The sequence below is a fragment of the Dermacentor variabilis genome, chromosome 1 (assembly GCF_050947875.1).
Source record: "Dermacentor variabilis isolate Ectoservices chromosome 1, ASM5094787v1, whole genome shotgun sequence".
NCBI classification, from domain to species: domain Eukaryota; kingdom Metazoa; phylum Arthropoda; class Arachnida; order Ixodida; family Ixodidae; genus Dermacentor; species Dermacentor variabilis.
The window spans coordinates 144,775,243-144,802,659 of NC_134568.1; the positions used below are offsets into that span (position 1 = coordinate 144,775,243).

The window sequence follows — 27,417 nt, forward strand, 5'->3', positions numbered from 1 at the left end:
CAATGGCACCGACTCCGCCTTTTGTAATCCTTGCGGTTGGCTTCGAAGCGTGCGGAAAGCACGGCGCATTGCATAATGCCGGTTTCCGAAAGGCAGCGTAGCCTCAGCACAGCAATGTTACGCGGCGAATCATACGTGAAGTGTTGCGGTGAAGCTTAAGCGTGGGAAAGGGCAATTGTCACGGGACACAGTATGTATTTCTTTATTATACACACATGCACCCGCTATCTCCTGTGACAGTATGAGCACTGATATGCCTAATATGTGTACCGACAGGCCTTCAGAGCTTTTTTGAATGTGCCTGTGGCAGTTTGAGCCCGTAAGGGCAGTAAAAGACATGCATTCATTTTTTCTAACTGGCAGATTTTTCTGACGTTTTCGCGGCCGCTAGGGAACTTGAAAAATTGGACGTTGACTCTACAACTGACCAAGAAGATGTTTCAAATGGTCCGTGGGGCGAACGAGTGGTGGAAGGAGGACAAGAACAGAAAGGACCTATGTGTTGAGGAATGGACGGGAAAGGAAGCGTGCGTCTGCTGTTTTGAAGGAGCTTGAGAAAAACAGTGCTGGCTGATGCCAAGGTGCAGGTGTCCCTCATCCAAACTAAGATAAACTCTTTAAAGCAGTGAAACGCAACACAGAGGTGTCGTGCACAGGCTAAGAGTATGTCAGGACAGTTGAGGTTGACTTACGAGCTGTTGAGAGAGAATCTCAATTGTGACAAAGTTCGGGCTTCATACCACTGAGCTTGCTATCAGTTGATAGAAATAGCACATATTCAAAAATATTTGCTTCTGTATGCATCTTCTCTTTATTTGTATTTGATAATGTCCAACTCGATTTGCAATTTTTTTTGAAGACATTTTATTTGCTGTGCATTTTACTACCCCTTCCCTTATATTCTATTTTTGAATAAAATAAACACTACACCTTAGTATTCAAACTGGATTAAGCTTTTTTTTTTAATTTTTTCACATGCTTACTATAGAGTGTGACAGTATCGGGCGACATGGTTTCAGCCCGTCTTGACATAAAACATAGTTCTGCGTCACTCAGGGAATTTTGCAAAGGCACTCAAAGAAAACGGGAAAACTCAATTAATTTGGAAATGTCATCTTGTTAGACACCCTGCATGCGGTTGCACTTAGTTTGTTCCATGATTCCGGTACTGTTAGATGTTCTCCACTTTCTTCACTGTGTTGCTGTTCCTCATTGCGTATAAAAAAGGCAGCAACACTACTGGCAGCAACAGAGATCATGGGAATATCGACTTAAAATTCAGCTTAAATAGACCCGTTTCGAAAGAAAGTGCCACTTGTTGCACACACCTGCAACTACCTAGGTGTGTGAAGAAAACAGTTTCTTTCTGTCTCCTCTTTCTTTTCCTTTTTTTGTTTTTTGCGATCACGACATTCGGGAGGTTATTTGCGCGAATTGCAAGGCCCGCGGTTTACATTCTCTAGGGGTGGGTGATGACTTGGGATATTATTATGGATATTATATATATATCAATTACAAATTTCTGCGTTTCCATAATTATTCATAGGTGCACTTTTATGGAAACAGGCTTGTGTGTGTGCGAACTCTGGTTTCTCTAGTTACTTTTGCTACCACTCCTTTGAATAAGTGTGTTCAACACGGCCTCCTCTCCAAAGAGTATTCAATGTAGATTTATTCTATAGGCTGTGTAGGATGTAGCTTGAAGCCCAAAATAATTTAGTGGTAAATTGGTGCCAGACTATGCGGTGGGGTATGCACACAACTGCTCAGCAGGAACACTAGTGTTTGTGTGCAGAACGCTCATGTCAGTAGTGGAATTCAAAATGCTTTCCTGGCTCTGCTGCAGAGCCGATTCAGCGGAGCGTGATGGTGTGTCCACTCGACTTTGTTGGTTTTGCAGCCAAATATACTGTGCATCTCTTACGTCTTTGAAGACCTAACTCGCCATGCACATGACGTGGTTGTGCCGTTGATACCTTCATAGCAAGGCGAATGCACCAATTGTGCTTACCTCAAGTGTGTATATAATTGCTACTGCAGTAAAATGAAATTTCTTCTGCCGTGACTGTGCAGCCTGGATATGTGATGTGCACTCCGTTGGTTGAACATGCACGTGTGTGTTGTGGTTCCACAAAAACTGCATGTCTCGATTGTCAAAAAATACCTTCACAGCACCCATAGTGTTCAAATTTTTGCTCGAGATTATATGTTGAATATGGGATGAATAAAGCATATGATGGCTAAAAAAAAAGCGCCTAAAATTAATTTTTATCTGCTCCACAGGGCTCTAAAGCTTTTTCTAGCCTTTTTGGTGCTCTAATCTAAATTTGGCTGCTCCAATAGCTTCAAATCTTACTTTACTCAGACCATTGCTGTGTATGGTAAATTGCCATTCACATATTATAGCTTGCACTTTCGTGGCTTATTAGAAGTTGCGTGGATGAGTAGGCATTTCTTTTCAGTTAATAGCACCTCACAAGGGCACCTGCATGAGCAGGTGTTTGGTGGGCTGCGGCACCATGTACTTGAGCACATGAGGAGTGGACCCTACCGTGTGTAGATGTGCACGGCTTAGCGATGTCCCAGGAAAGGGGATCCTGGGGGTTGGGTCGATGTTGGTTGTTTGGACAGTTAAGGCCCCCCAGTGGAGGCAACACATTTCTTTAGCCTCTACTTCACATAGACGGCACTTCTGGACTGACCTATCTGGAGGAAATTGGCAGTCGCTTTCTCCAATCGTTTTCCTTTCTCTCCCATTTTTCCTTCTTTCCAGTTTTCTATTTGGTTCTTTTAAATTCCAATTTCGGGGTCGCAAGAGTTAATCTTGTGTAGTGTATCTAGTCTTGGGTATAATTTATTAGGTTATAGTGGGAATAGCGCGAATAATGGGTTGTGTAGTGTATCTAGTCTTGGGTATAATTTATTAGGTTATAGTGGGAATAGCGCGAATAATGGGTTATAGTGCGTATGCCAACGCAGAATAGAATATTTCTAGTCATGTGACGTCCCCGGGTTGGGCTGCGAAGGGGACCTGGCGGGCATTCCTACTGAATACAGTAATACTATATACGACTTAAAGTTTCCCCCCACTCCCTAATCGCTTTCTGATGAGGGGGCGCACCGATTAAACATTGAAATTCTTTATGAAACCCAAAGAAACGTTTCCTAAGTACCACAGCCAACATGAAACCAAGACTGTCCGTCCGATATCCCCATTTGTTATCACAAAATGTCTGACAGAAGCTACCGGCTCAGGTTACAAAATAACTAAGATGGGAAGTGGCTACCTTCTTCTGGAAGTGCATGACAAGCTGCAATACAACAAGCTGTCAAAACTCGCGTTAGGTGACATTCCTGTCTCAGTGGGCCCCTGCAGGTCAATGAACATTGTGCATGGTGTCATTTCTGATGACGACCTCCTTGAACTTATGTAAGTGGATGGATGGCAAGACGAGAACATGATAAAGGTGCAAAGAATTAAGACAAGGCGCAACGACAAGGTAATTACAACCAAGCATGTAAAAGAGAGTTTTAGCTTGTCTGGTATTCGGGTAAACGCAGGCGGAAGGGGGACATTAGTGCTAAATTTGAACGAACTGTATTTGCTTTGCTGCAGGTTAAAATTTTCGGAAGCAACACGATTATGCCACTGTTGAAAATTTACACAAGCAGCGAAGTAGAATACACTTAGTTACTGCAATATTAGCAGCTTTTGTCCGAGCTCTGCGCCACCAGGTGGCTGTACCATGCAGGCCGCTCACGTTTACCCGAATACCAGACAAGCTAAACCTCTCTATTAATTATATTTGGAAGAAGCAACTTCCCCGATTCAATCGAAACTGGATATTGTAAGCTTCGTGTACGACCACACATTCCCAATTTGCTATGATGCTTGAAGTGTCAGCATTTTGGGTATGGGTCTCGCAGCTGCTGAGGGTGTGCTACTTGTCCAAAATGTGCGTTAAAACACCATTCCTCAACCATCTGCGCTTCCGCAACCCACTGTGCCAACTGTGACGAGAACACCCCGCCTATTCGCGATCGTGCCTGTCATGGAAGAAAGAAAAAGAAATAGAATTCAAGGTGACGCTAAACATTTCCTTCCAAGGAGTGCGCAAACGTTTTTCTGTCCACCACATTAGATACAATTCGTCCTATACTGATGTGACACATCGTAGGTCAGTGCCACATCCTTAGGTGGCCGCCAGGATCAGCCAGTGCTGTTCTGCCCCCTGCCACGAAGGGTCAGCAGACCTCCTGACCTTCCGGTCCCAGGGCCACTGCCTGTGTAGACAGGCCCAACAAACCCCCGAGTGTCCCCGCCAAGTGGGCGTCATCCAGTGCCTTTGAAGAGGCGGTGGATGCAACCAGCACTACTCCGGTGTCCCAGACGCCAAAAGAATGGCGTAGGTCTGTGGAGCACACCATGAAAAAAGAAAAACCCTGTATCATGGGGCCCGGAAAGGTCTCATTGGATAAGTTATCGCTCTTGGCACGCAGCACAACACACTTCCAATATGGCTACACAGATAATACAATTAAATGCGAGAGGTTTAAAGGGAAATGCTCCTCGAAAAAATATTTCTTTAATATTTGTACTAGAGATTTGAAAAATCTAGTACAAATATTTCAAGCAGATTTCAAATATCTCATTAGTTTTTGTGTAGCTGCTTTAGTTCTTAAATCCTACACAATGGCAAAATGTGGTATAAAGTTTGTAAACAGGGATAAGGTGCCTCAGAAAGGCTGGCCAACGTTTCGATAGGAGGACCCATCTTCATCAAAGGCAGCCTCGTCATCCTTGGCATGTTAGTTTTAAAAGGTTAGTGCAGTGACGTCGCGTGCGGTTGTTGTCGGTGGCGGTTGGTTATAAAGGGAGAGACTTCAGAGGTAGTGAGCGCTGTCGCCTGACGTCTGTGAGCATGGTTCCCAAGACGAGGAAGAAGAGCGGGAGAGTGGGAAGGCGGGGAGAAAGAAAAGAAAGAAAAGGAGAGAAAAAAGATGGGGGGGGGGGGCATGGAGGGTGTTGGGGAAGCGAGAGGTTAGGGAGCATTCAGGGGTGTCGTTGGCAGCATGTTTTTGTGGCATGAGAAGAGCCGGTCACTGCGCGACTAATACAAGACTCCTCCCCCCCCCCCCCCTCCCCCCAAAAAAGAAACATGAGTTGAAAGAGTGACTTTAGTAGCATAGCAGCAACGCGTTGAGTAATTTTGAAGTAAAGATGGTGACAAGGAGTCTGGGGTGCAATGCATGGGGTAACTGGAAAGCAGTGGCATGGTCTTTCAAGGGACGTTAGCCCCAGTAGCTCAACGTAGGTGTCGTTACGGCGGTATACAGAAATGGCGATACTCTGTGTGGCTGAGGCACCGAAAAAGGCATACTGATCTCTGGGACTTTGGAATGTGTTGGTGAGAGTGTTTCAAAAAACATATAATAAAAAACAGAAAAAAAAGGAAAAAAGAGGGGGGAGCCGAAACCGGAATAACAAATAGGAGGGTGACGTTTTTTTGGTAGATCGCAAAGGGCCGATATCTATTCAAACAGCGTGTACAAGTAATTGAACTATGAAAAGAAATTAGGAAACTTCGACTAATCTTTTTCACAATTGCATGAAAATAACCTTGTACACTTAACAATTGTCTTATACTAACAAAATTTGGCATACATACTCTTGAAGGTATGTACAGTGCTAACATCTACTTGAAATTGCAATATCTGCAAGCAGTTATTGCGAAAGTACAGGGATATATTTCAGAGAATTGAGAAAAAAAAAATAGTTGGAATGTTCTGATTTTTTTAATACTTCCAGTAATTGTACATCCTGTTTGACTAGATATCTGCACTTTGCAATCTACAAAGAGCTAAACAAGCTACAGCACGACGCTTTCTGTGAAAATTGAGTACATAAAAAAGTGCCCACAAAGATGACTATTTGCATCAAATTTGAAATCTGCATAAAAAACTCTGTAATTGGCTGAATTTTGAAACCTCCTGTACAGACAAATAACGATAATAGTAATAAAAGGATAATAAATAATAAACTAATAAGATACCAGAGATAAAAGTCCTTTCGAGGAGCACCTCTCCTTAAAACACAATCTTGATAACATTAAGGAACTCCTACATAAGCTAAATCCAAGGGTGCTGTGTGTTCGAGACACACATCAATCCTTCACATACTAACTTCCTCAAATAATATGCCATCCGCTGCAAAGACCACAATGAGGCTCTTGCCTCGTCAGGCGGTGGGCCATAATAGTAGATAAGGTGTCGCCTGCCAGCATTTACAGCTGCAAGCACCCCTTCAAGCAGTTGCAATCAGAGCCGTGCTATTTAATGAGCTAGTCGCAATTCTCTATACATCCTTCCCAGCTATCAACTTTCTAGAACAGATCCAGAGCTATATCGTAGAACTTCCTGAGCCTTACATTTTAATAGAAGATTTGAATGCACATAGCACTTTTTGGGGAGATTTTTGTTGCGATGTGAGAGGGTGCTCAGTAGGAAACTTCGTCTTCTTAGGTGCATGCTTACTAAATAAGAACCCACATTCTACAGCATGGCAAACAAAACTTTCTCATAATTACATTTGAGCATCGCATGAAGTACACTTGTGCCGTACCTGGAGTGGAATGTGATAAAGAATCAATATAGGAGGGACCATTTGCCCATTGTCATAAAAATAACAAAAGGTGATGAGTTCTCTCTACATATGCCCCAGTGGAAAGTCTACTGTGCCGACTGGAAACATTACAGGGAGCTTGCACATTTGACCTGGGATGACACCTGTACATTTCCTATCAATGGTGCAGTGGCATATTTGAATGTGTTTATAGTTGATGCTGCATCAATATATATTCGCGAGACAAATGGATTGCCATCTAAATGCTGTGTTCCCTGGTGGAATGGCGAGGGTAAGGAAGCTTGCAGAACTTAAAAAAAGACTTGGAGCCACCTTCGTGACTCCAACTGCAAAGAACCTGATCATTTTCAAGAAATAAAAAATGTGAGGGTAGAAGAATGTGTCACTGTGCCAAAAGGAAAAGCTGGCAAAAATACATATCCAACAAGGTGAACAAAATTACAAGGTTGGCCAACTCTTACTCTACCATTACTAAACACCCAAGGAAATACTCTTGAAGACCAGGCTGATTTTCTTGGTGCCCATTTTGAGTACATTTCCAGTTCACCCCATTACGCAGCTATATTTCTATATCAGCTGCAAGCAGAGCAATCGGAAAATACCAAAGAATGAATCATGCAACTGTCCATTTAGCATGGCAGAGATTCAGTCCTAGCTGAGTTGTGGTAACAAGTCGGCGCCAGGAAGAGACAGAATAGCTTACAACATGATCGGACACTTACAACGTGAAACCCACAAAACACTTCTGTTACTTTTAACTCCCTATTCTGTAGTGGCTACATCCTGGCTGCCTGGAAAGAGGCAGTAATAATTCCTATTCTCAAGAAGAGCAAGGACCCGACTTCAGCCAGCAGTTATAGGCCTATAGCTCTAACAAGTTGCCTATGGAAACTCTTTGAGAAAATGACATAACTGGCGCCCGTTCCATTTTCTTGAAAGCAACAAAACACTAGATCGCTTATAGTGTGGTTTCAGGGAAGGTATATCCACAGCAGATGACCTTGCCTGCATCGAGACGAATATCCATGATGCCTTTGTGCACAAACAGTTTTCCTTATTGGTATTTTTAGATATGGTGATAGTATATGAGACCACTTGGCATTTTGGAATTTTTTCTTTATTTCAGTATACTGTCAACCCCAAATGGGGTTTCACAGGGGTGGGCGCACTTAAATAAAAAAGAATTCAAGATATAGCAGTTATGGAATGGTAAGCAGTTATACAGTGTTAAGGGTACAAGTTGAGCATGCCTAAGCATGTCAAGCATCTAAGCATCAAGTATGCCAAGCTAAGGGTACAAACAAGCATGTACAATCAAGCAAATCAAACAGTAAATTCGTAAATACAAGTTAAAAAACAGAAAGCATGTATCACCCTTGTATTATCACAAATTACGTTAGTTTGGTGGCATTCTAGTGAGCTCGGCAAGCTCTAGAAATTTCAGGTCTGTCGGCTGCCTTGCAGTTGAGGCGTCTAGTGCATTTCCTTTGCGCACTGCTTGGGAAAAGAAGTAAAAGTAAAAAGTGTTGTTATTGCAAAAGAATTCCTCAAGAGTGAGTGGGTGTGGTGGGTGATTTTGGAGTGGCTTATATTGATGAAGTCTTCGGAGTTAATCGTAAATGAATTATGCAGAAGTAAGTATAGGAACTTCAAGCGATGTAGCTGCGATCGGCTAGATAGAGGGTACAACTCTGCGTGAGGCATTAGTCCATTAGGTTAATCTGTGTATCTGTATCAGGAAGCTAAATTGCACAGCTTTTCGCTGCACACTTTTCATGGCACCAACGTAGCGTGCACACTGCAGGCTACGTTGGTGGCTGTACAGGGAATCCATGCAATGTTAGCATATTCTAATGTCGGACATATAAGAGAGACGTAAGCCAGTAGCCTTATTCCAGGAGGCGAGTTATTCAAAGCGCATTTAAAGAAAAAGGGCTTGTTCTGTGCTTTTTTTTTTTGCTACATCCTGAATGGGCATTGTCCCATTTAAGTCGGATGTGGTAATGATACCCAGATATTGGTGTCTTTGTAACGGACATAGAAACTGTATTTTTTTGTTAACGATCATGTTCCAGTCGTGACACCACTGAAAAACATATAAGGTGCTGTTTAGTTTGATCTGGGCTGTGACCGGAGATTGTTGTTCGGCGCGTTTGTTTGGTTACTGGCGCACGCAATTGGCCTACTCCGCGCTGACGTCGCCAGCCGCAGGCTGCGACAACATTTTTGGTGACGTCAAAATGATGACACGTGCCTGTCAGTCATCTTGCAACCGAGCATGTCTGCTAGGTGCTGAACGCGACGGGAGTTGGGAAGTTTGGAGCGATCATACGCACATTACGAGACTGGCTTCGCGTGGCGTGTCTGGTGGATTAGATTTAATCCAGACAGCGGTGTCAGCCGCAAAATGGCACGTTCGGATCCGATCCATAGTTTATTTCGAGAAAAAGTCACTTGCGATTTCGAATTTCGGTTGTTGTATTCATGTTGCTTGAGGAAGAATGAGAGCAGTGGAGGTACGAAATGTGTTTTAAGAAATGGCAGAAAGTGAATTCCAGCGTCGCTTTCGTTTCTCAAAACAAATAGTGCGTTGGTTGTGCGACAAACTCCACCCCATTATCGGGTGCCAGTGAGCCACTGGAATGTTCTCTTGAAAAGTGTGCCACTGTTCCCGTCCTTCTTTCTTTTTTTTTCCTTGCTGTGCGCGACACCACCTAGAGATGACTCAGAGAAACTAATACTTATAAATTGTACAACTATTACTATTTGAAAACGTGTTTAAGCTTGAGAAGAAAAATATACATTTTTTTAGATAAAGATTTCATCCATTGGAAGAAGAGGAACATTTCGTTTTGTAATATACTGTCTGCAAGCAGACGACAAACGAGGGCAGTAAACTTCCGGGGAGTTCACCGCTTGCTGATTGGCTGCTCTCTCTGCCCCATTCTCACAAATTTTGTATGCTGCCACTTTGTGACATTGCAGCAACAGAACAGATCGCGTATTGAACAAAGATCTCTGATCGCGCCCCTGGTTGCATTGATCTGAAAATTTCGGGGTAGAGCACACAGTCATCTGGAATAGTCTCATTTGTACTTCACTTTGGTTTCTTATGTCACTGATACAGCCGAATATCAATAATTCAAACTCGAAGGGGCCTGAAAATTCGTTTGAATTATAAGAAGTTCGAATTAAAGGAAGCTAATTGAATGGAGGACTTACCTGCAGTGGTGCATGTGCACTGAGCTAACACATGAGTGGGAAGTTCCAGAAGATTTATTCACACATATTTACAAATAGTCAACAGTTGATTTTTCGGACTCCCCAATGGCCGCGAAAACGTACGAAAAATAGGGCGATCCGAAAAAATGAATGCATGCCTTTTACTTTCCCCAAAAGCTCAACTCGCCACTGGAATGGCCAAAATAGCTCTAAAAGCCTGCCAATACACTTATTAGGTGTATCGGTGCTCGTGCTGTGATAGGAGACGGCGGGTGCATGCGTGCATAATTAAAGGAAACACACAATCTCCCGTGACAATTGCCCCTTTTAATGTTTGGTATGCTTCACCGCATAACATTTCTGTGTTGGGGCGAAGTAGACTTCGAGGACCCGCCATTATGCAACGTGCCATGCTATCCGCGCTCCGAAGCCATTGGCAAGTAGTACAAAGGCGGAGTCGGCGCCATTGCTAACAGCGGCGAATTGTTTCAATGAAACACACGGCACTGAACAGCAAGAAGCTTGATAGTGAATGTCGAAGTAGCTAGGCCTAGCGTTGCCGCGTTGTGGCTATGGCTGCCAGCGGATTCGCGTACTAGAGGGCTGGCTAGAGGCGGCGAAACAATCAAAATTGTGGTGGTGGCGGCTTCGAATAATGCCGTTTCAAACCTGCGGTCATGGCAAAAAGTCCAGAAAATGGGACAGCGAAGGTTTTTTGCCTCCGAAATTTCAGACGTTCTTCTACATTCACTCTATGGGGTACGTGGCAGTGCCGTGAAGGCGTCCGAATTATCGGGCATCTCCGAAAAATTGAAGGCCCGGAAAATCAGTCGTTGACTGTACAGTCCACCCATCACCAACAGAAATAATCGGTGATGCGTGCCTGTACACACCTGCGCACAAATTACCACTACTTCTTTTTCTTGGTGCAAGGCATTGAGGGGTCTCTCCTAAGCTCTTCCTCCGTGGCAGGGTCAGAGGAATGCTGGTCGGAGGCACCGCCGTCTGATGAGGCACGCTGCTGAGAGCATTGTTAGAGCGCGTTATGTTCGAATTAACCATCACAAATGCTTGTGCGTTCTAATTACCAGGCGTTTTCTCCCGTTGGAATACACAAACTTTTATGGGACCACAGTGTCAGTTTGAATAAACCAAAAGTTCAAATTAAGCGTGTTCGAATTAATGAGATTTAACTGTAGATAGCAAAAATAAAGGCGGTGCTAGCACAGATCCTTGGGGGACACCAAAGAGTATGGGAGTAATGTTGTAGGTGTGTCCATTGAGTTGGAAAATTTGGCAACGGTCTATTAGATAATTGCTGATCTATTGCATGACAGGCCCGTCACCTATTAAATGTTCAAGTTTGTAGATCAGTTTCTGGTGTGATATGTGATCAAATGCTTTGGAAATGTCGAGGAATATTATGTCAAATTGTGACTGATTGTTAAAACCTTGTGCAAGATCATGTACGAATTCAACCAGTTGTGTTACAGTGGATGGTCCATTTCTCAACCTGTGCTGGCAAAGATAGATTAGTTCATTAGCCTGTATGTATTGTATGAGAGCTCTGAGGATAATGTGCTCAAGAATTTTCCCACGTGTACACGTTGGAGAGATGGGTCAATAGTTGTTTGGGCAGTGTTTGTCACCTGATTTTTGTACGGGGACTACTATGGCGATTTTCCACTCAGATGGAATTCAACAGTCGCGGATTGATTTCTCAAATAGGAGAAAATAAGATATTTCCTACTAGGCTCAGCGTAACGTTTAAAAAAATTTAGGAATTTAATCCGGACTGCTACATTTATCTTCGTCAATATTTAGGAGCAAGGATGGGACTCCCACCTTAGAAATTGTTGGGCTACCGACCAGTTTCTTGTGGTTGTAATGGTGTTTGTAATGGTGTGCCGGAGTCTGGCTAACATGGTATTATCAACGGTGAAGACAGACTGAAACTATTTGTTGAATGAATCTGCTTTAACTTTGCCGTTGTGGAGTCTCTCACACCCGTGCTCTTGGCACAAAGGAACGACAACACAGTAGTGCAAACAATCACAAGGGCATTTATTGCACCTGTCATAGATCAATGCCTGCTAGCCGAGTTGCTATCCACAAAACATGCTGGTGTGCGCGCGACAAATCTGGAAGTCCGACTCACCGCGACCGGTTTGCGAGCGAATATGTTCGCCCCATGCTGGATCCCAACGCCTGGTCGTTCGCGTGTACGGTCACGCGGACGGTGGCGCGTTCCAAGGCGGCCACGCGAGGCGGTCTTGCAGAAGCATGGGTCGGCGGCGCGCGGGACGTCCACGCTGTTTGCCGACCCACCGGAAAGAGAGAGCGCCTTGTCTCCCGGCGCCCAAGTAACCTCGCCTGTCGGCGGTGTTAGCAGCGCAACACTCGCGCCATCTCTCGCACTGCGCCCCAACCACATCGGCCGCCGCGCAGGCATCACGCAGGCCACGCGGCGAAGCCGGCATACAGGAGTCGCGCTATGCGGGAAAAACATCAGGGGAGGCGCGAGGGTCGCGCATCCCCACACCATCCAGGGATGACATCGGGACATTACTTTTGCTTTATGTTCATGTAATGCCACAATCTGCTTGGTAATGTTTTAATAAAGTTGCGTAAGGTAGTGCCATAGAAATGTTCTTTTATACTCCAGATTGCATTCTTAAGTTGCATATTTAATTAATTAAGGTGAGACCATTAATTTGGAATAGTACAAATTTTACTGTGTTGCCTAAGACGCTGTCAATACTTGACTGCTTAGCAAGACATAGATAGGAGAAATTTTTGTATTCATGAATGAGGTAAGTCATAATAGCAACATCATTAGCTCTATTAAATGCAGACACGTTTTTCAGTACGATATGGACGAGCAAAGTTAATTTGAGGCAACTTACACAGTATTAAGTCATGGTCTGATACACCTTGAAGTGGTTGTATTGTGATGCTACTGGTTAGAAAGTAGCCACTAATGAAAATTAAGTCTAAAATTGAATTGCTTTGGGCATGAACTTGAGCCAAAGTGTCAACAATCGGCATAAAGTTGAACATGAACAAGAAATCTATCATGAGATTATTTGTTGCATTTCCGGGATTAAGAGATTTCTAGGTTAAGCTTGGCAGATCACCAGCCATCATAATCATCCTGCTGGAAGCATGCCTAAGCAAGTAGATGAACAATGGGTCCAGGTGCATTGCATTGGTATTTGGAGGCCTGTAGACAGCTCCAACTACAACAACGCCATCGGTTAAATGTATCTTGCCCCTTACAGCCTCTATACCTGAGACATCCTGCATGATGGAGTATACTATTGTTTGTTTAAGAAGAATTGTCCCCCCCCCCTCCCCCCTTTGATTGTCTATCCCTACGAATAACTGCATAGCCAGGTGGGACAATTTCTCGGTCTTAGGTACCAGGGTGTAACCATGTCTCGGTGATGGTCATGATGTCAGGTTCAAAAGCTAGCAAAATAGCTTCAAGTTCAGGTACTTTGTTTACCAGGCTGCATGCATTAAAGTTAAGAAAGGTTATCGATTTTTGCTTCTGGTGATTCGGGATTCAGGTTTTGGTGTTTCATTTTTTGTTTCTATTTCAACAATGTCATTTCGGCAATACTTTTTCTTTTCGGTCGCAATTTTCTTTTGTTCGGTTCCAGGTTTTCTTCCTGATGTCACGAACAGCACATGAAAAATCTTCACTGGTAGGAAAGTCAGAGCCTTTTAATTTGAAGCATTCCTTAAAAATACCGATCTTATTGCGGTAATTGAAATTTCATGATTACAGGTCTGCTTTTTGATGGATTATCTTTGTCTGGCTTTACAAGTCAGTGGATTCTCTCGATTCCTGTAATGTTATGCCCTAGCAGGCCCTTGAAGATGTTCATTTTGTAGATTGTAGCAGCATTTCAGTAGTTTCCTTTGGTTCCTCCCGTATACCATACAGAATGATGTTAGATTGACGGCTTCTGATTTCAAGTTCATCATTTTTTTTTTGTCATAGCTGCAAGGTTTTTCTCAAGCTCAGTAACGCTTTGTGCAATTAGAAACTTGCTTTTTGAGTCCAGTTAATTTTTCGAGTTCATTGTCAATGGCACTTAGTTTCTGGTTAGTGACAGATTTCTCCATCTTGATTTCTAGAATATTGTCCGTAATAGCCTTAGAGTTCCTGCGGCTCTAGAGTCCTTGGGGCTGGGGTGATTCAACATCACCTCTCAGTAAATGAATGAATGAAAACGAATATATAAGAGCACATCTACAAGTGGCCGCAGGCACGGCAGGAATACCAAGGGAAGATGTTTACTGCGAAAAGATTTGCCATAGTTTTTCCTCACCTGGACGAGGAACAAGAAAGGGTTGGTGAACTGCATCTTGATGCAGCTGCCGTGCCCACTGCAGAGTGGACGATTGGTGTCTTGATTTATACTTCCAAAAGTTGGTGCCACTGGCGATGCATTTCCTGGTTCCGACAGAGTGCCGGCGATGGCCACAACACCCTAGAAACACTGATCAAATGACGCTAGATGTGGTATTGGATTTTCCTGGATGCCGCAACAAAGTTGAAGCAGTGCATCTGCATGTCACGAGGCAGCGTCGCTCTTGGCATGGTCGGCAGCAACCTAAGCAATACCTGGACAAGGAACAAGAAAGGATTGGTGAACTGCATCTTGACACAGCTGCCATACCCAATCCTTCATGATCTTGCTGGAATGGGCGTCCAAGGCAACTTGCTGAATGTGATTCAAAGTTATCTCTCGAATCTCACATTCAATGTTTGAGTTGGTAACGTCCTGTCTTGTCCGTTTTTGCAGGAAACTGATGTACCATTAGGCAATGTGCTGAGCTGTTCTGCATTTGTTGTAAAAATCAACTAGCTCCATACTGTCATACCGCATAAAAGTTTTTCTGTATATGAGGATGACGTCCAAATAAGTTACAAATCATCTAATCTTAGCATCTGCAAGTGACAAGTACACCTTGGCTTAAATAAATTGTCTAAGTGGGGGAATGAGAATGGTTTTAAACTAAAACCTAAAATGAGTATGTGTCCTCTTGTTGAACAGAAGAGGTGTACTACGAAACTCCATGATAGATATCCAGGAAGAACGACTATCTGTGAGCTCTGAACGTAAATCTTAGGTTTATTTTGCCCACTAAAGTAACCTTTATCTCCCACCTGGGGTAGTATTCTGCAACTGTCCACCTAGTGGACATGTCCATTTTGTCTGCTAGTGAGATGCTGATTGGCTGGAAGCATCTGTCTCCCTATAAAGTGTGCCCCATCCCTGTCAATGGGAAGTTTAGCAGATGAAATGGACATGTCCACTAGGTTGAATCTGTTGAAGCACTTGTCACTCACATCCTGGGGAAGTGACAGGAGATGCCTCATAAGCTTGTATAGAAACCTAATACGATCGCATTTTGACTGCAAAGCCATAGTTTATAATTCTACTACGCCTAGTGCTGCATAAATGTTATATCCTACCCATCACTTGGGTATCGGCCTTGTTACAGGTGTCTTCAGGACTGGTCCTGTAGAAAGCCTGTATGTTGAATCTAACAAATGGTCTCTACACTTCCAAAGGACATATTCAAGCTTCTCCTATGCCTTGAAGGTGAAGTCATATATAGATAATCCATGCCATTCAATTATTTGCAACTTGTCAATGGCCAGGCTGTTCCGTAACCATCCAGCTACTAGGCCTCCTCTCTCCTTCCAGTCAAAAGCACTGTCAGAAGAAACAGGCGTGCCTCTTCTAGAGAATGTCCTAATGGCTCCTACTCGGCTTCCACTGCCTTGGGTGTGACAGACTGTCGAGTGCGACGTCTCTTTAGTAGAAATATCAAAACAAGCATCTGAGGCACATATACATTCACCTTTTCTTCAACTTCAAGAGAAGTATTTTTGTGCTGAATTTTATACAGATGCTTCAAAGTGTTCTGCTAGTGTTGGTTGTTTAGCTCTAGGACCATTGTTTTTAATGTCCAGTGCATTGAGTCCACATACCAGTGTTTTTACAGCAGAAGCATACGCGATACTCTCTACAGTTAAACATTAATCAAACAAATCTCGCTAGGGCTGTTGTGTTCACAGACTCGTTGAGTGTAGCCCAAGCCCCAGTGAGTTTACGAAAACATGAAAACACTGTCTTCAATGAACTATGTGCGTTGCTATGCTCAGCTTATATGGGTAAACAAGTTTTTTTCATTGTTTTTTCATTGTTTTTTCATTGTTTTGTAACTGGAGTGAAACCTGGCAAATGTTTATTAACTTAAAAAAGACTGTAGCTATGACCTTTTCAAACAAGAAACAGCCCCTTTCTTTTACTTATACTAATGACGGAGTCAGTCTAATCCATGTTACGGAGTTTAAGTACCTTGGTGTAACTCTAACATCAAATTTAAAATGGCGCAAGCATGTCAAAATAATCTGCAATAAGGCTCGTCGAAAACTTTGGTATCTCCAACGCACGTTAAGCAACTCAACAAGAGAATGCAAATTGACTGCATATAAAACTTTGGTCAGGCCCATACTAGAATATGCATCGGTTGTTTGGTCACCTCACCTCAAGCACGACATAGCTATGTTAGAATCTGTCCAAAAAAAAGCAATCAGGTTTATTTTTTGTCGCTATGACCGGCAATTCTCGCCTACTTCGCATGCGCACGTTTTAACGCTGCAATCTCTCGAACATCGGCGTACTTCTGATCGCGTTATCCTTCTTCATAAGATAGTTCACACCGGCTTGAGTGTTCTGGCGCCGATTTCTTTTGTTGCAGCTTCTGCACGCTGTACTCGACGATCTGATCCCCTGAACATTGTGCCCTTCAGGTCGAATCTTGATTCTTTTAAGTTTTCCTTCTTTCCGCGGACGGTGGACTTACGGAATAAGCTTGATGGGTCTCTGCGCAGACTCGGTACTGAGCATTTTGAAAATGAATTGCGTAATTATGCATTCTGTTAATGTTTTCTTGTATTCTGGTGAATTTTGTTGAAAGTATTTGTAAATGTATTTTTTTTATTACTCTGTACTCACTCCTGCTATGTCTCAAACTGAGACAGCAGTATTTGTAAATAAATCATAATATGCTGGGTACTTAACCGTAGTGGCATAAAAGGCAATGAAGCTGCTGATGAGAACACTACCTCAGTAGCTTTTAGCTAAACCGACACGAACATACCCATTTCCAGCCACAGACAATAAACCATACTTATGGCATAAGTTGAAGAAGCACTGGCAGAAACAGTGGGACACCCAGGTACCCAATAAAACTACACTTGGTCTAACCTAAACTGGATGTTGGAGAAAATAGCACGATACAAGGAAGTGATTGTTTGTAGATTAAGAATAGGGCACACTTACGGTACTCACTCTTACCTCTCGAATGGAAGCAATCCTCAGACATGCAGAGAGGAAAAAGTTTTTCTCTTTTGCATATTGCGAACACAATCCCTCTGCATCCAGCATTTTTAAAAAAATAATTAACCACTTTTTAACTTGAAAACAGTTTTAGTCTCTTTAGCCGAAACAAACATCCTGGAAATCATTTGGCCAGGATATTTATAGCACATGCCTATCAGCCCTTGCCTTTAAGGGCATTTTTGGAGCACTGTTCCTACTGTAATTGGTGTTTTATTGCATCACCTATTAATGAAATTCAGCCACACTTGTTATTGTGATTATTTTAATGGCTATACATTTTATGTCATTTACAGTGACAGAATTTTAGGCATTTTTACACCAATGTTACTCCTACCATTAGCTCTCAATTTTTCCATTTCAGTCAGAATTCATTGGCAACGCATCATCTTGTGCCATGGTGCTCTTTGGTCATGTCTGGCCCTTGCACCATTAAACACCATCATCCGTTAATAGTAAATATGGTAGCTTACTGCAACCCTGTGGCTGCAATAGTGTGTCACCATTAGAGGCAGATGACTCACCACTTCATTGATTGGTCAGTTTCAACTCTCTTATACCAAATTCTTGTAATAATGTGCACACCAAGTGTGTGTGTGTGTTGTGTGTCTACTTGCGTGCGTAAAATTGTTACTTTGCTTTGTGGCTGATATTTGTGCCATTGGATTCTGCCTCATGCATATTTATATGTTGTGGAGGCCAGTAGCGGCCTGTTGACATTGCAAAAGCTGTTGTTTAGTACATTTTAGTCAACCTTATTTGCACTTGCAACCATTATTTTCGTGCCGCATGGCATGAATATGTTGTGGATCTCTTACTTATTCTGTAATTGTAGCCTGCTGCTTAATGTAAGATTTACATTTTTCCAGGAGGACGTAAGTTTTTTACTCTTCTCTATTCTTGCGGCTGTATACACGATTTAAGTCTTTGATTGTCCTCGTTTTTAAGCCTTTACTTTGGAACTTAAAAGTTAATGCACAAAATTTAATTGTTTTCTTTTTATTCATCTCAGATCAGTGTCAAAATAAGTTTGAAAGCATTTGATAGTGATATAACAAAATACAACATATGAAACATTTTCTTGATATACCAATTTATGGAGGAGTTGGAAAGCCTCTGTTCAGTGTGCCCTTTGGTAATAGGCAGATAGATTTTGCATGCAGAACGGAATAAATGTGTGCTCACAGACTGTTTTCTCTCTGTTAACTGCATTCAGCAAAGAAGGTAGAATATTCATCATGATAATTCTGTACCCTCTCTAAGCTTAAAGTTCAAACCACATTAACATCAACAATTTTTCTTAAACAATATGTAGTCGCAAAGCTCACTGTTTAGGGATTCGTCTTTTGTAATTTTTATGGGGTCTGCAATACTGTTGAGGACCCACTGAATCATTCGGCACTCCCATAAGGTTTAATGCTGCTGGGAAAAATTTTGCACATCTTAAGTGCGTGGAATATCTGCTGTAGTGATTAACGATATGCTACACTCATGGAATGAAAGGTCAATTTAGGTCTGACTTTTGCTTCCACCATCTCCAGTGACATCAGTGTAATTTTGGCTCATACACTTGGATCAGAGTCCTGTTCACCTTTAGTGACCAGATTTGTAGCGTCATAATTATGCCTGTTGGTGTTGCAATTCAAAGTTTTCCTGTCTCGTTTCATTCAGTGAGTATAGTAAATCCCAATCGCGTACACTAAGCATGCAGGTAGCAGTTCATATAACTTCATTTGGTAAGCTTCTGTCATAGCCTCCTCTATATAAACAATGCCTGCCCAGTTGCTCTGTAATGTATAGGAGCCACTGGCCCACTGTAGCAGCACCATATTTCCAGTCATTTAACTGTGTTAATGAAGCCCAGACAACTGCTGCAATGTGTTGCTGCTGCTTCTCCACTTTTGCATGGTGTGTGATGAAATAAGGTTGATGTGTGCCTGCCTGAGTGCTCACTTAACTGTGACCAACTGCTGGGAAAGAGGTCACCTCTGTGTGACCTCTGGTTTTGTTGGGTGTCACTGGGCAGGCATTCAAAAAACACAAAAGGCTATGTTCCTGCATATGGCTAACTGGAGTATATTCTTTGTCATGATCATAGCAATACCATGATCATGACATGGTCATGACAAAGTTGCATTTGACAGGAGGCAGAACAAATGCCAAAACACATAGTTGTTTCACTTGGCATTATTTCCCCGATTCTAACACGTCCCCGAATCAAACGCACTCCCGCTTCCTATGTGTTGAAACTACAAAATCAACATCGAAATGACATTAAAGCTCCTAAACAATGCAGAAAGTTAATGTGTACCCAATTTTTTAGCATGAAAAACTGGCCAGGGTCTAATACGTGTTGCACAACGGTGGCAGGATTCATAAAGTTAACTTCGTTGCTCGGATTTTAAAGGCATCTTCGCGCAATACAGTTGTTATGCGGTAAAGCATACAAATGTCATAAAAGCGGTTTTGTTTTTGTGTCATAATTGCTCCATGCAGGCAGTTGACTGGTGATGTTTCTCGGAAAAAAAGGTCTGTATTAGAATCGGGCCAATAATGTTGTAATTATTTGTAAGCTACTGTTATCGATTGAAATCTTCCTGGGGTAGACCAAAAATACGCGTTTTCAATGTGAGATGACGTGTGTTTGATATGTTCACTGTACACTAAGCATCGCCAAGACGGGTGCTGCCGCTACGGGAGTCGCCAAATTAGGCCACCATTGGGGTTGAGCACCTGCGTGATGATCAGCTAAGTCCGAATTATCTAGTGAAAGCTAATTTTAGGATTGAAATATTGAAAGTTTCGTCCCATCGAAATGTATGGACGCTGGTTGGCGCCTTTCCTTGGTCAAGCTCAGATTAACCAATAAATTGAATTAACCAGAGTCAACTTAACGAAAGTCTGCTGTACCACAGAAACTTTTCTGCCATCTTTTTTCTTCTTTAGCAATGTATTGTTTTATTTGGGATCATTTGCATTGATGTGCAGCTTCATATATGTATAGTGACTGAGATTTTTTGTGTGCCAAGCCTGTTTAGAAAGATGAAAAGCACAACTTCGCAGTTTCAGTCGATCAGTATATATATGTGTGTGTGTGTGTGTGTTTGTGTGTGTGTGTGTGTGTGTGTGTGTGTGTGTGTGTGTGTGTGTGTGTGTGTGTGTGTGTGTGTGTGTGTGTGTGTGTGTGTATATATATATATGTATATATATATATATATACACACACACAGTCGAACGTGGCTATATCAAACTAAAAAAACACGGCTATCAGTTCGATATAGAGCATAATTCGATATAAGCCTGCTAAATAATTGGATGTCAGAAAAGCACATACCATTTATAAAATCACTTTATTGATAAAACTAGCTTAGTTCCGCATAAATTAGTCCTGCATTTTCTTCTGCTTGGGCAATTTCGCTGCCTGCGACGCACGCACTTCCCCACATTGTCTAAGAAGTCTGAGCAGTTGGGGCCGCAACCTTCCGCATTCGCGCAGAAGCACCGGACTAATGCGAGTGCACCAATCACTTCAAAGGATGCGGGCAAAGGACCGTTGTTGCTTTCCTCATTGTGCCCGCTTTCATTTGTGCTCAGTACGATGTCGGCGATGTAGCCTTTGTTTTCGAGCTCCCCCTGGTTGCGACACCATCATCTGCACTCACAAACTCGTCCACCGTTGATTAGAATGACTAGGAAATTCTAACAGCTCGCTCCAAACTTCCGCAACACCACCTACGGCTTCGTCGCATTCATCAGAATTTACAGTCATCACCGAGCACGCGTAAACCGGCACGTATCAAGAACCACTCGTACACGGCAGTGTGTACGCGTCGGGCGCCATAGGCACCTGGTAGTGAGTCTGGCCGCTTTAGCCCTAATCGTGCCGAGAGTGCTCCTCGAAATCTTGCATGCTGTGGGGACATCCAACTTCTCATTGTATTCAACCTGATTTATGATTTCGAGCTTCACAACGAAAGGCGAATTCTGCTGCTTCATAACGGCAACACTGCTGGAGAAGGCCCACAAAGCGCAAACACGATGAACCAGAAAAGCAGCGAGACAACTCACGCTTTCACCATATTGCACGGCGAGAGCACAGGAGCCTCTGATTGGCTGTCTGAGCAAGCGCTGCGGGCGGCCCAGGATCATTTTTTGCTGGGGAGTGTCGACGGCTCGCCCGAATAGCCTGAGGCAGCGTGATCACGGTAGGGAGAGCGGTTGGATGGAGCCGCGCCGCCGGGTTTCCCCGCTTCCACAAGGGAAAGCCAACTTTTGAGGGCACTTTTCCGCTGCTTGACGTTCGGTATATTGGGAGTAGCTGCTATATTTGTTCGATGTAAGCGTAACTTTTGCTATATGTACTCATTGTAACTATACCGTGACCAGAAATTGTTTGATATATAGAATAATTCGATGTAAACGGGTTTGATATAGTCGGGTTCGACTGTATATAGATATATATATATATATATATATATATATATATATATATATATATATATTATAATAAACAAGAATATATATATATATATATATATATATATATATATATATATATATATTATAATAAACAAGAATATATATATATATATATATATATATATATATATATATATATATATATATATATATATATATATATATTAAACAAGAAGGAACCGAGGGGCCCCATTTTTTTAATCATAAGAAGCCAACGAACAAGGACAAGATAAGCGACATTACTTGTACTTACTAATTTAATTAAAGAAATGATAAATTATTGGAAATGAAAATGGTTGAAAAAACAACTTTCCGCAGGTGGGGAATGATCCCACATCTTCGCATTACACACGTGATGCTGTTACCAATTGAGCTACCGTGGGGCCTTTTCACATCCACTTTCAGGGGTGCTTACGTTTTACTACTAGAACTAACCCTGGGAGTGTTAGCCAGTGCCACCATGTGCAAACCTGGGCGGTGGATGTAGAACATCCTTTCTGCTGCAGGCGTCATGAGTATGTGATCTCTTTGGGTGAACGCAACTGGTCAATAAACGCACACATGCTATCTGAAGGTATCAGTGTTGCTGGATTAGAGACTGTCGTTATGTAAAAAAACGAGAAGAATGTGAACTGAGGGGCCCGATTTCTATTAATCACACACACACACGCATGCACACGAACACACAAACATGCAAACTTCTGCAATCCCATGTGCCATTATTGGTGGTGAAGGTGAGGCATTCTTGTTTGTGTTAGGCTGACAGTATTATTAAATTAATAATAAATAAGAAAAATACATGTGCACTGCTGCACAGTACTCCATGCAAATGCTGTTATGCTTATTTTATATTGCAGTTGCGCACCCATATGAGTTCTCTTTGTTTTTTCTTGGGTCATTCTCCATCAAGTGCGCAAAGTGTATGTATTGAACTGAGCCACCAGTTATTGTCTAGGGGAAAGGAGCAGTCGCTCATTGTCGTGCGCTTGTCATCTGTTCTGAAATGTAATTTGAGAATGAGGCTAGTGCTTCCAAAAACTCCTGGATAAGTTTTGTAGTTGCACTTTGAATAACACATATTTGATGGCTTCATTAGTGGTGCTGTACCTTAGTGGCACATAAAATTCTGGAAATAACCTTCCCAAACCATTTTTTTTCCAAGGCAATTGAAGATGCTGAAGCTCAACACTTCATCTGTTTGGTGCGGAATGACCCCCTTGGGGAATCTTGCTTCTTATAGTCTTCTTTTGTGAGGATGATAACTTTTTAATGGAAATGCTGTTTGATTGATTGCCTACATGCTGAATCTCGTGTATTGTTTGTATTTTCAGCAAATTGTGCAGGATGTGGTATCTGGAATGGGAGAAATTGGCCGCAATGCCACTGTCATGTCAAGAACTTCGGTGAGAAGTCACTTATTGCTGTTTATTTTGTGCTAGATATGCAAGCTTGCATTGAACTTCTAATTGCATCAACTGTAGATATTGTTCAGCTGTCACAGCGAAATTTGGTTGCTGTGACCACAAAAAAAAAAAAACATGGTTCACGAACTGCTGTGGAGGTGGCCACTTCTGTAGCCATACTGTGATTCAACAAAGGCCACAAAGGCTTTGTAGAGGTTCTGCAAGACTTGGGCATCTATCCAACTTGAGAGTTGATCGCTTTGAGCAACCAGACACCAGAGAAGGCAAGAGAAAAATGGAAAGAATCTTAAAATGCAAATTGGCATGGTACTGCAGGTTTATGATAAAAGATGAAAGAAACGCGCACAGCGCACAAACATTTATGTAGGCAGTAGTGAGCACCATGAAATGAATGGACAGTACAGCTATATAGCACTGGCAACAAACGAAATGTTATCCATCTCGTGTTTCCCTAGCGGCAGCAGTGCTCATCCTGTTTGACGTTATCGAAAAAACAGTAACTGATGGCTTAGAAACATGGGTAAAGAATCTTTCACAGAAAACCACTATATTGTACCTTTTTAGTCGCTACTGTATCTTGTATGTAGTATGTGTACCTTGCTACCACAAGTATGCTCTTGCAGTAGATGCGAATAATTAATTGTTTTTAATTTTAGTGCACTGAACACCCATGTGTGACACGATTTGGTATTGAGCTAAACGAGAACAAGGTGAAAGCAGGAGCCAACATTTCGACAAGTGGACTTGTCTTCTTCAAGGCCTTGAAGAAGATAAGTCCACTTGTCGAAATGTTGGCTCCTGCTTTCAGCTTGTTCTTGTTTTGCTCATGGTCCTGAATTTTCATGTCCTGCCTTCCCCATGTTTTCCCACGATTCGGTATTGCGTTTTGATTGGATAGAAAACAAACACATTTGTATGCATTATTAGGACACAGTGGCATCCTGCTTAAGTTAATTGTGATACTTTTAACCCTTTGAGAATCAATGACTTAAATATACGGCGTCGTGAACAAGTCCAAAAATGGTTGATGCCGTATATTTTCGGCGCCGTCTGTACATTTAAAAAGTGTGCCAATTTTCTAACTTTTTCTTTTCTATCATGTGCTGCCACTATGTGGGAATACAGGGAATTTTTTTCGCGTGCCTCCCTCTCTCGGTTTTCGTTGCGTGGTTTGTTTTAGAGCTAGTTTGCTCCCGTGCGTCTATATACTACAGCTCGCGCATTGGCACACGAGCGGGCGGGCAGTGGTTTGGGTTTTGTCCTGTTGGTGGTTTCGGCTTCTTGCGCTTGCAAAACTGATGGCTATCTCGTTACTAATCGCTCAAAGGGAAACCGCTTGTTTCTCGCTTGTTTAGTGCTCACAAGGGTGCGCACAGGAAGGATGCCGCCGTGCATGCGTTTCCGTTTCCTTTTTTTTTTTTGACACTCGCGAAAACTAATTGCCTCTGGTTGGCGATAAGGTGAAGATTAGTGGAAGTTTGTCACATATTTGGCTTTTTTGACGAGCATACAACCACACAGTTTTCTTGAGTGCGCGCACCTACGCAGTTCGATTACACTATGGATGTAAATATTAGTGTAAGAGCAGGAACAGGTGAGAGTTGCGAAATACTCTTGTGTGCGCATTTTCAAAGCCTTGAACTATGTGTATAATGATGCATAAAATTTTTAATTCTTATAAGTTTATTTTCTTTTTTATTGTTGTTATTCATGAATGAAGAGTACATATATACCAATTCAAAATATTTCTTTCTCACTTTACGGTCACCCTAGAAAAATTACCGTAAATTTTTTTCAAAATAAGTTCCTAAGAAGCATTGGATTCTGCAGTAAAAAAAATCGACCCTGGGCGGTCACATATGGCGAAAAAAATCGACCCTCAGAGGGTTAAACAATCCCCTTGGACTTTGAGGCACAAAAAAAGATATAGCTGTAATGAAGGGGCTTTATTTTTCAAAAGAAATTTATGTTGCTCTCATGAACAATATTTGTCTGGAAATAACTCTAAATAAACTCTGGGAAACACATTTATTTGCATATGTGGCTTTCTGCTTAATGCATGTTGAAATTCATGCGTTAGGCTTATTTTTCACTGCGAGAAAGTTTTGATGATTAATACTATAAGTTGTCTGAGGCTTACCTGTGCTTACCTGTCTTGTTTACTTTTGATGCAGGAAGATGGTTCTTCTGTGGATGTGCACATTAACTTGGGTCAGGTCCCCATGCAGAGTGAAGCCCAGTTGCGTCTCAACCAGGCTCAAACAATGGTGCAGAAAGCAACTCGTGTGATTGCTGCTCTTGAGGTAAACGTTTCTGTTGAAAGTGTAAAAAGTTATCAATGCAATTGGGACAAAGTTGCATACAAGTAATGCTGTATTGTGTGTAGATAAGAGATGCTAGCTTCTCTTTCTTTAATGCATTGACTTTTTGTCACAAGAATTTCCCATGTGTGAATGTGTGCAATGTGCTAATTACCACTTAATATGCCTACCTTTGACACTATGAAGCCGATTGCTCACTAACTTGGAAATTGCACTCTCATATTGCACAGAATTCACTTTCACTGCTGACACAGAATGAAATGGGAATGTCTTTTTGTCTAGTTTTACTCTGTCATTAACGTGAGTGTCAAAACTTAAGTGCTCACATTTCCTTGGGGGCACTTACACTTCTGGGCAGTAACACAATTCTAGGGTATTGTTAATCAAGGCTTACTGCTTGAAAATTTACTTGGAGACAAGAAAAAAGAACACCCAAACTCTGGGAATCTTGAAGTGCTAAAATCTTTTTGATAATTGTACTGATAATTGTGCTGATACACCCATTTAGCGAGGTAGTTGCAATGTGGCAATTTAATGTTAAGATACTATTGAAATTCATCTTAACTCGCTCATGTCACAAAGATACACTGTGCAGCAGTTATGTGGTATGAAGTGTCAGCGTGGATGTGCGAATACCGAAAGAAACGCAATAAAATGGCAGTATTGGTAGGTGTATGATAGTGGAATTATAGAACAACTAGTAAGTAACATACTGCAATGAGCTGGTTTATACGTTTTTTATACGTTTATACATGGCTTGTATGCAACTGATTCCTTTCACCCTTGGCTTCCTTATTCTTTACCGTTCACTTAATGTTTTTCTGACAGACCCTAAACATTCCACAAAATACAGTGAAATCTCTGTAAATGTAAATCGCTTAAACAGAATTGCCGCTTTATCAGAACAGGGGGTATTCTGTAATAGTCCACCTAGTGGACTGTCCATTTCGGCCGCTGTTGATTGGATGCAGCTCTACGAGAGAGGAGGAGACGAGCGGCCTTAGCCAATCAGCAGCGGCCGAAACAGACAGTCCACTAGGTGGGCACTTACAGAATACCTCCCCAGCAGCTCTATATTGGTTGGTTTTGCATTTAGGTAATGGAAAAAGACTTTTGTTGATCAGAATAAAAAGTTTTGCAACTCTCTTTAAACAAAACCGCAGAAGCAAGCTCTACAGAGTTTTTCAGGAAGCGGCAAGATCTGAGATACAGTTAACTCTCGTTGCAACGGATCCTGATAATCCGACAAAAAATGTCCGTTTTATCCGAAGTTCGTAATATCCGAAACGCCTCACTTCCAAAACTTTGGTCGCGATGTCTAACAACTTTATTGCAAAGAGTGAGTGACGAACATTCAAAGTAAAAAAACAAACAAAAGTAGTTTCGCCTGAAACGTCAAGTGTCAATTGCGATAGCCAATTAAGCAAGATAAGCACAGCAGCAGCAGCCAGCGAACTGACCTTTATGCTGTCTCAAGCTTCAACGCAAACTAAACGTGGAAAGCGCAGTGCATAGGAAGCTACTGGCCCTGGGTTCACTTACTTTGTCTACATCACAGATCGCTTTGAAGATGAGGTCCGTGTGCGACTGCACACTTTGATCACATTGCAGATCGCTTTCAAGGTGTTGGGCTGCGAAGCACGAGGTCTCTGGATTGAATCTCGGCCACAGCGGCTGCATTTCGATAGGGGCGAAATGCAGAAACTCCCATGTAGGGGGGGAGGGGGGTACTTAGATTTAGGTGCACGTTGAAGAACCCTAGGTAGTCCAAATCTCCGGAGTCCCCCACTACGGCGTGCCGCATAATCAGATCGTGGTTTTGGCAGGTAAAACCCCGTAATTTAATTTTTTCGCTTTCAAGATACGGCACCTGTGCGAGCACACGCTTTGTCCACATCGCA

General features: G+C 42.3%; 1 protein-coding gene across 3 annotated transcripts in view; it reads left to right on the forward strand.

The window, feature by feature from the left end:
* LOC142585952 (large proline-rich protein BAG6) overlaps window positions 1-27,417 on the forward strand; it is a 238,728-nt gene that overhangs the window by 13,457 nt on the left and 197,854 nt on the right. For all 3 annotated transcript variants that reach the window (XM_075697086.1, XM_075697094.1, XM_075697101.1), the window contains exons 6-7: window positions 23,103-23,174; window positions 25,370-25,498. In XM_075697086.1, coding sequence (XP_075553201.1) covers window positions 23,103-23,174; window positions 25,370-25,498 — 201 coding nt within the window. The remainder of the gene's footprint in view (window positions 1-23,102; window positions 23,175-25,369; window positions 25,499-27,417) is intronic.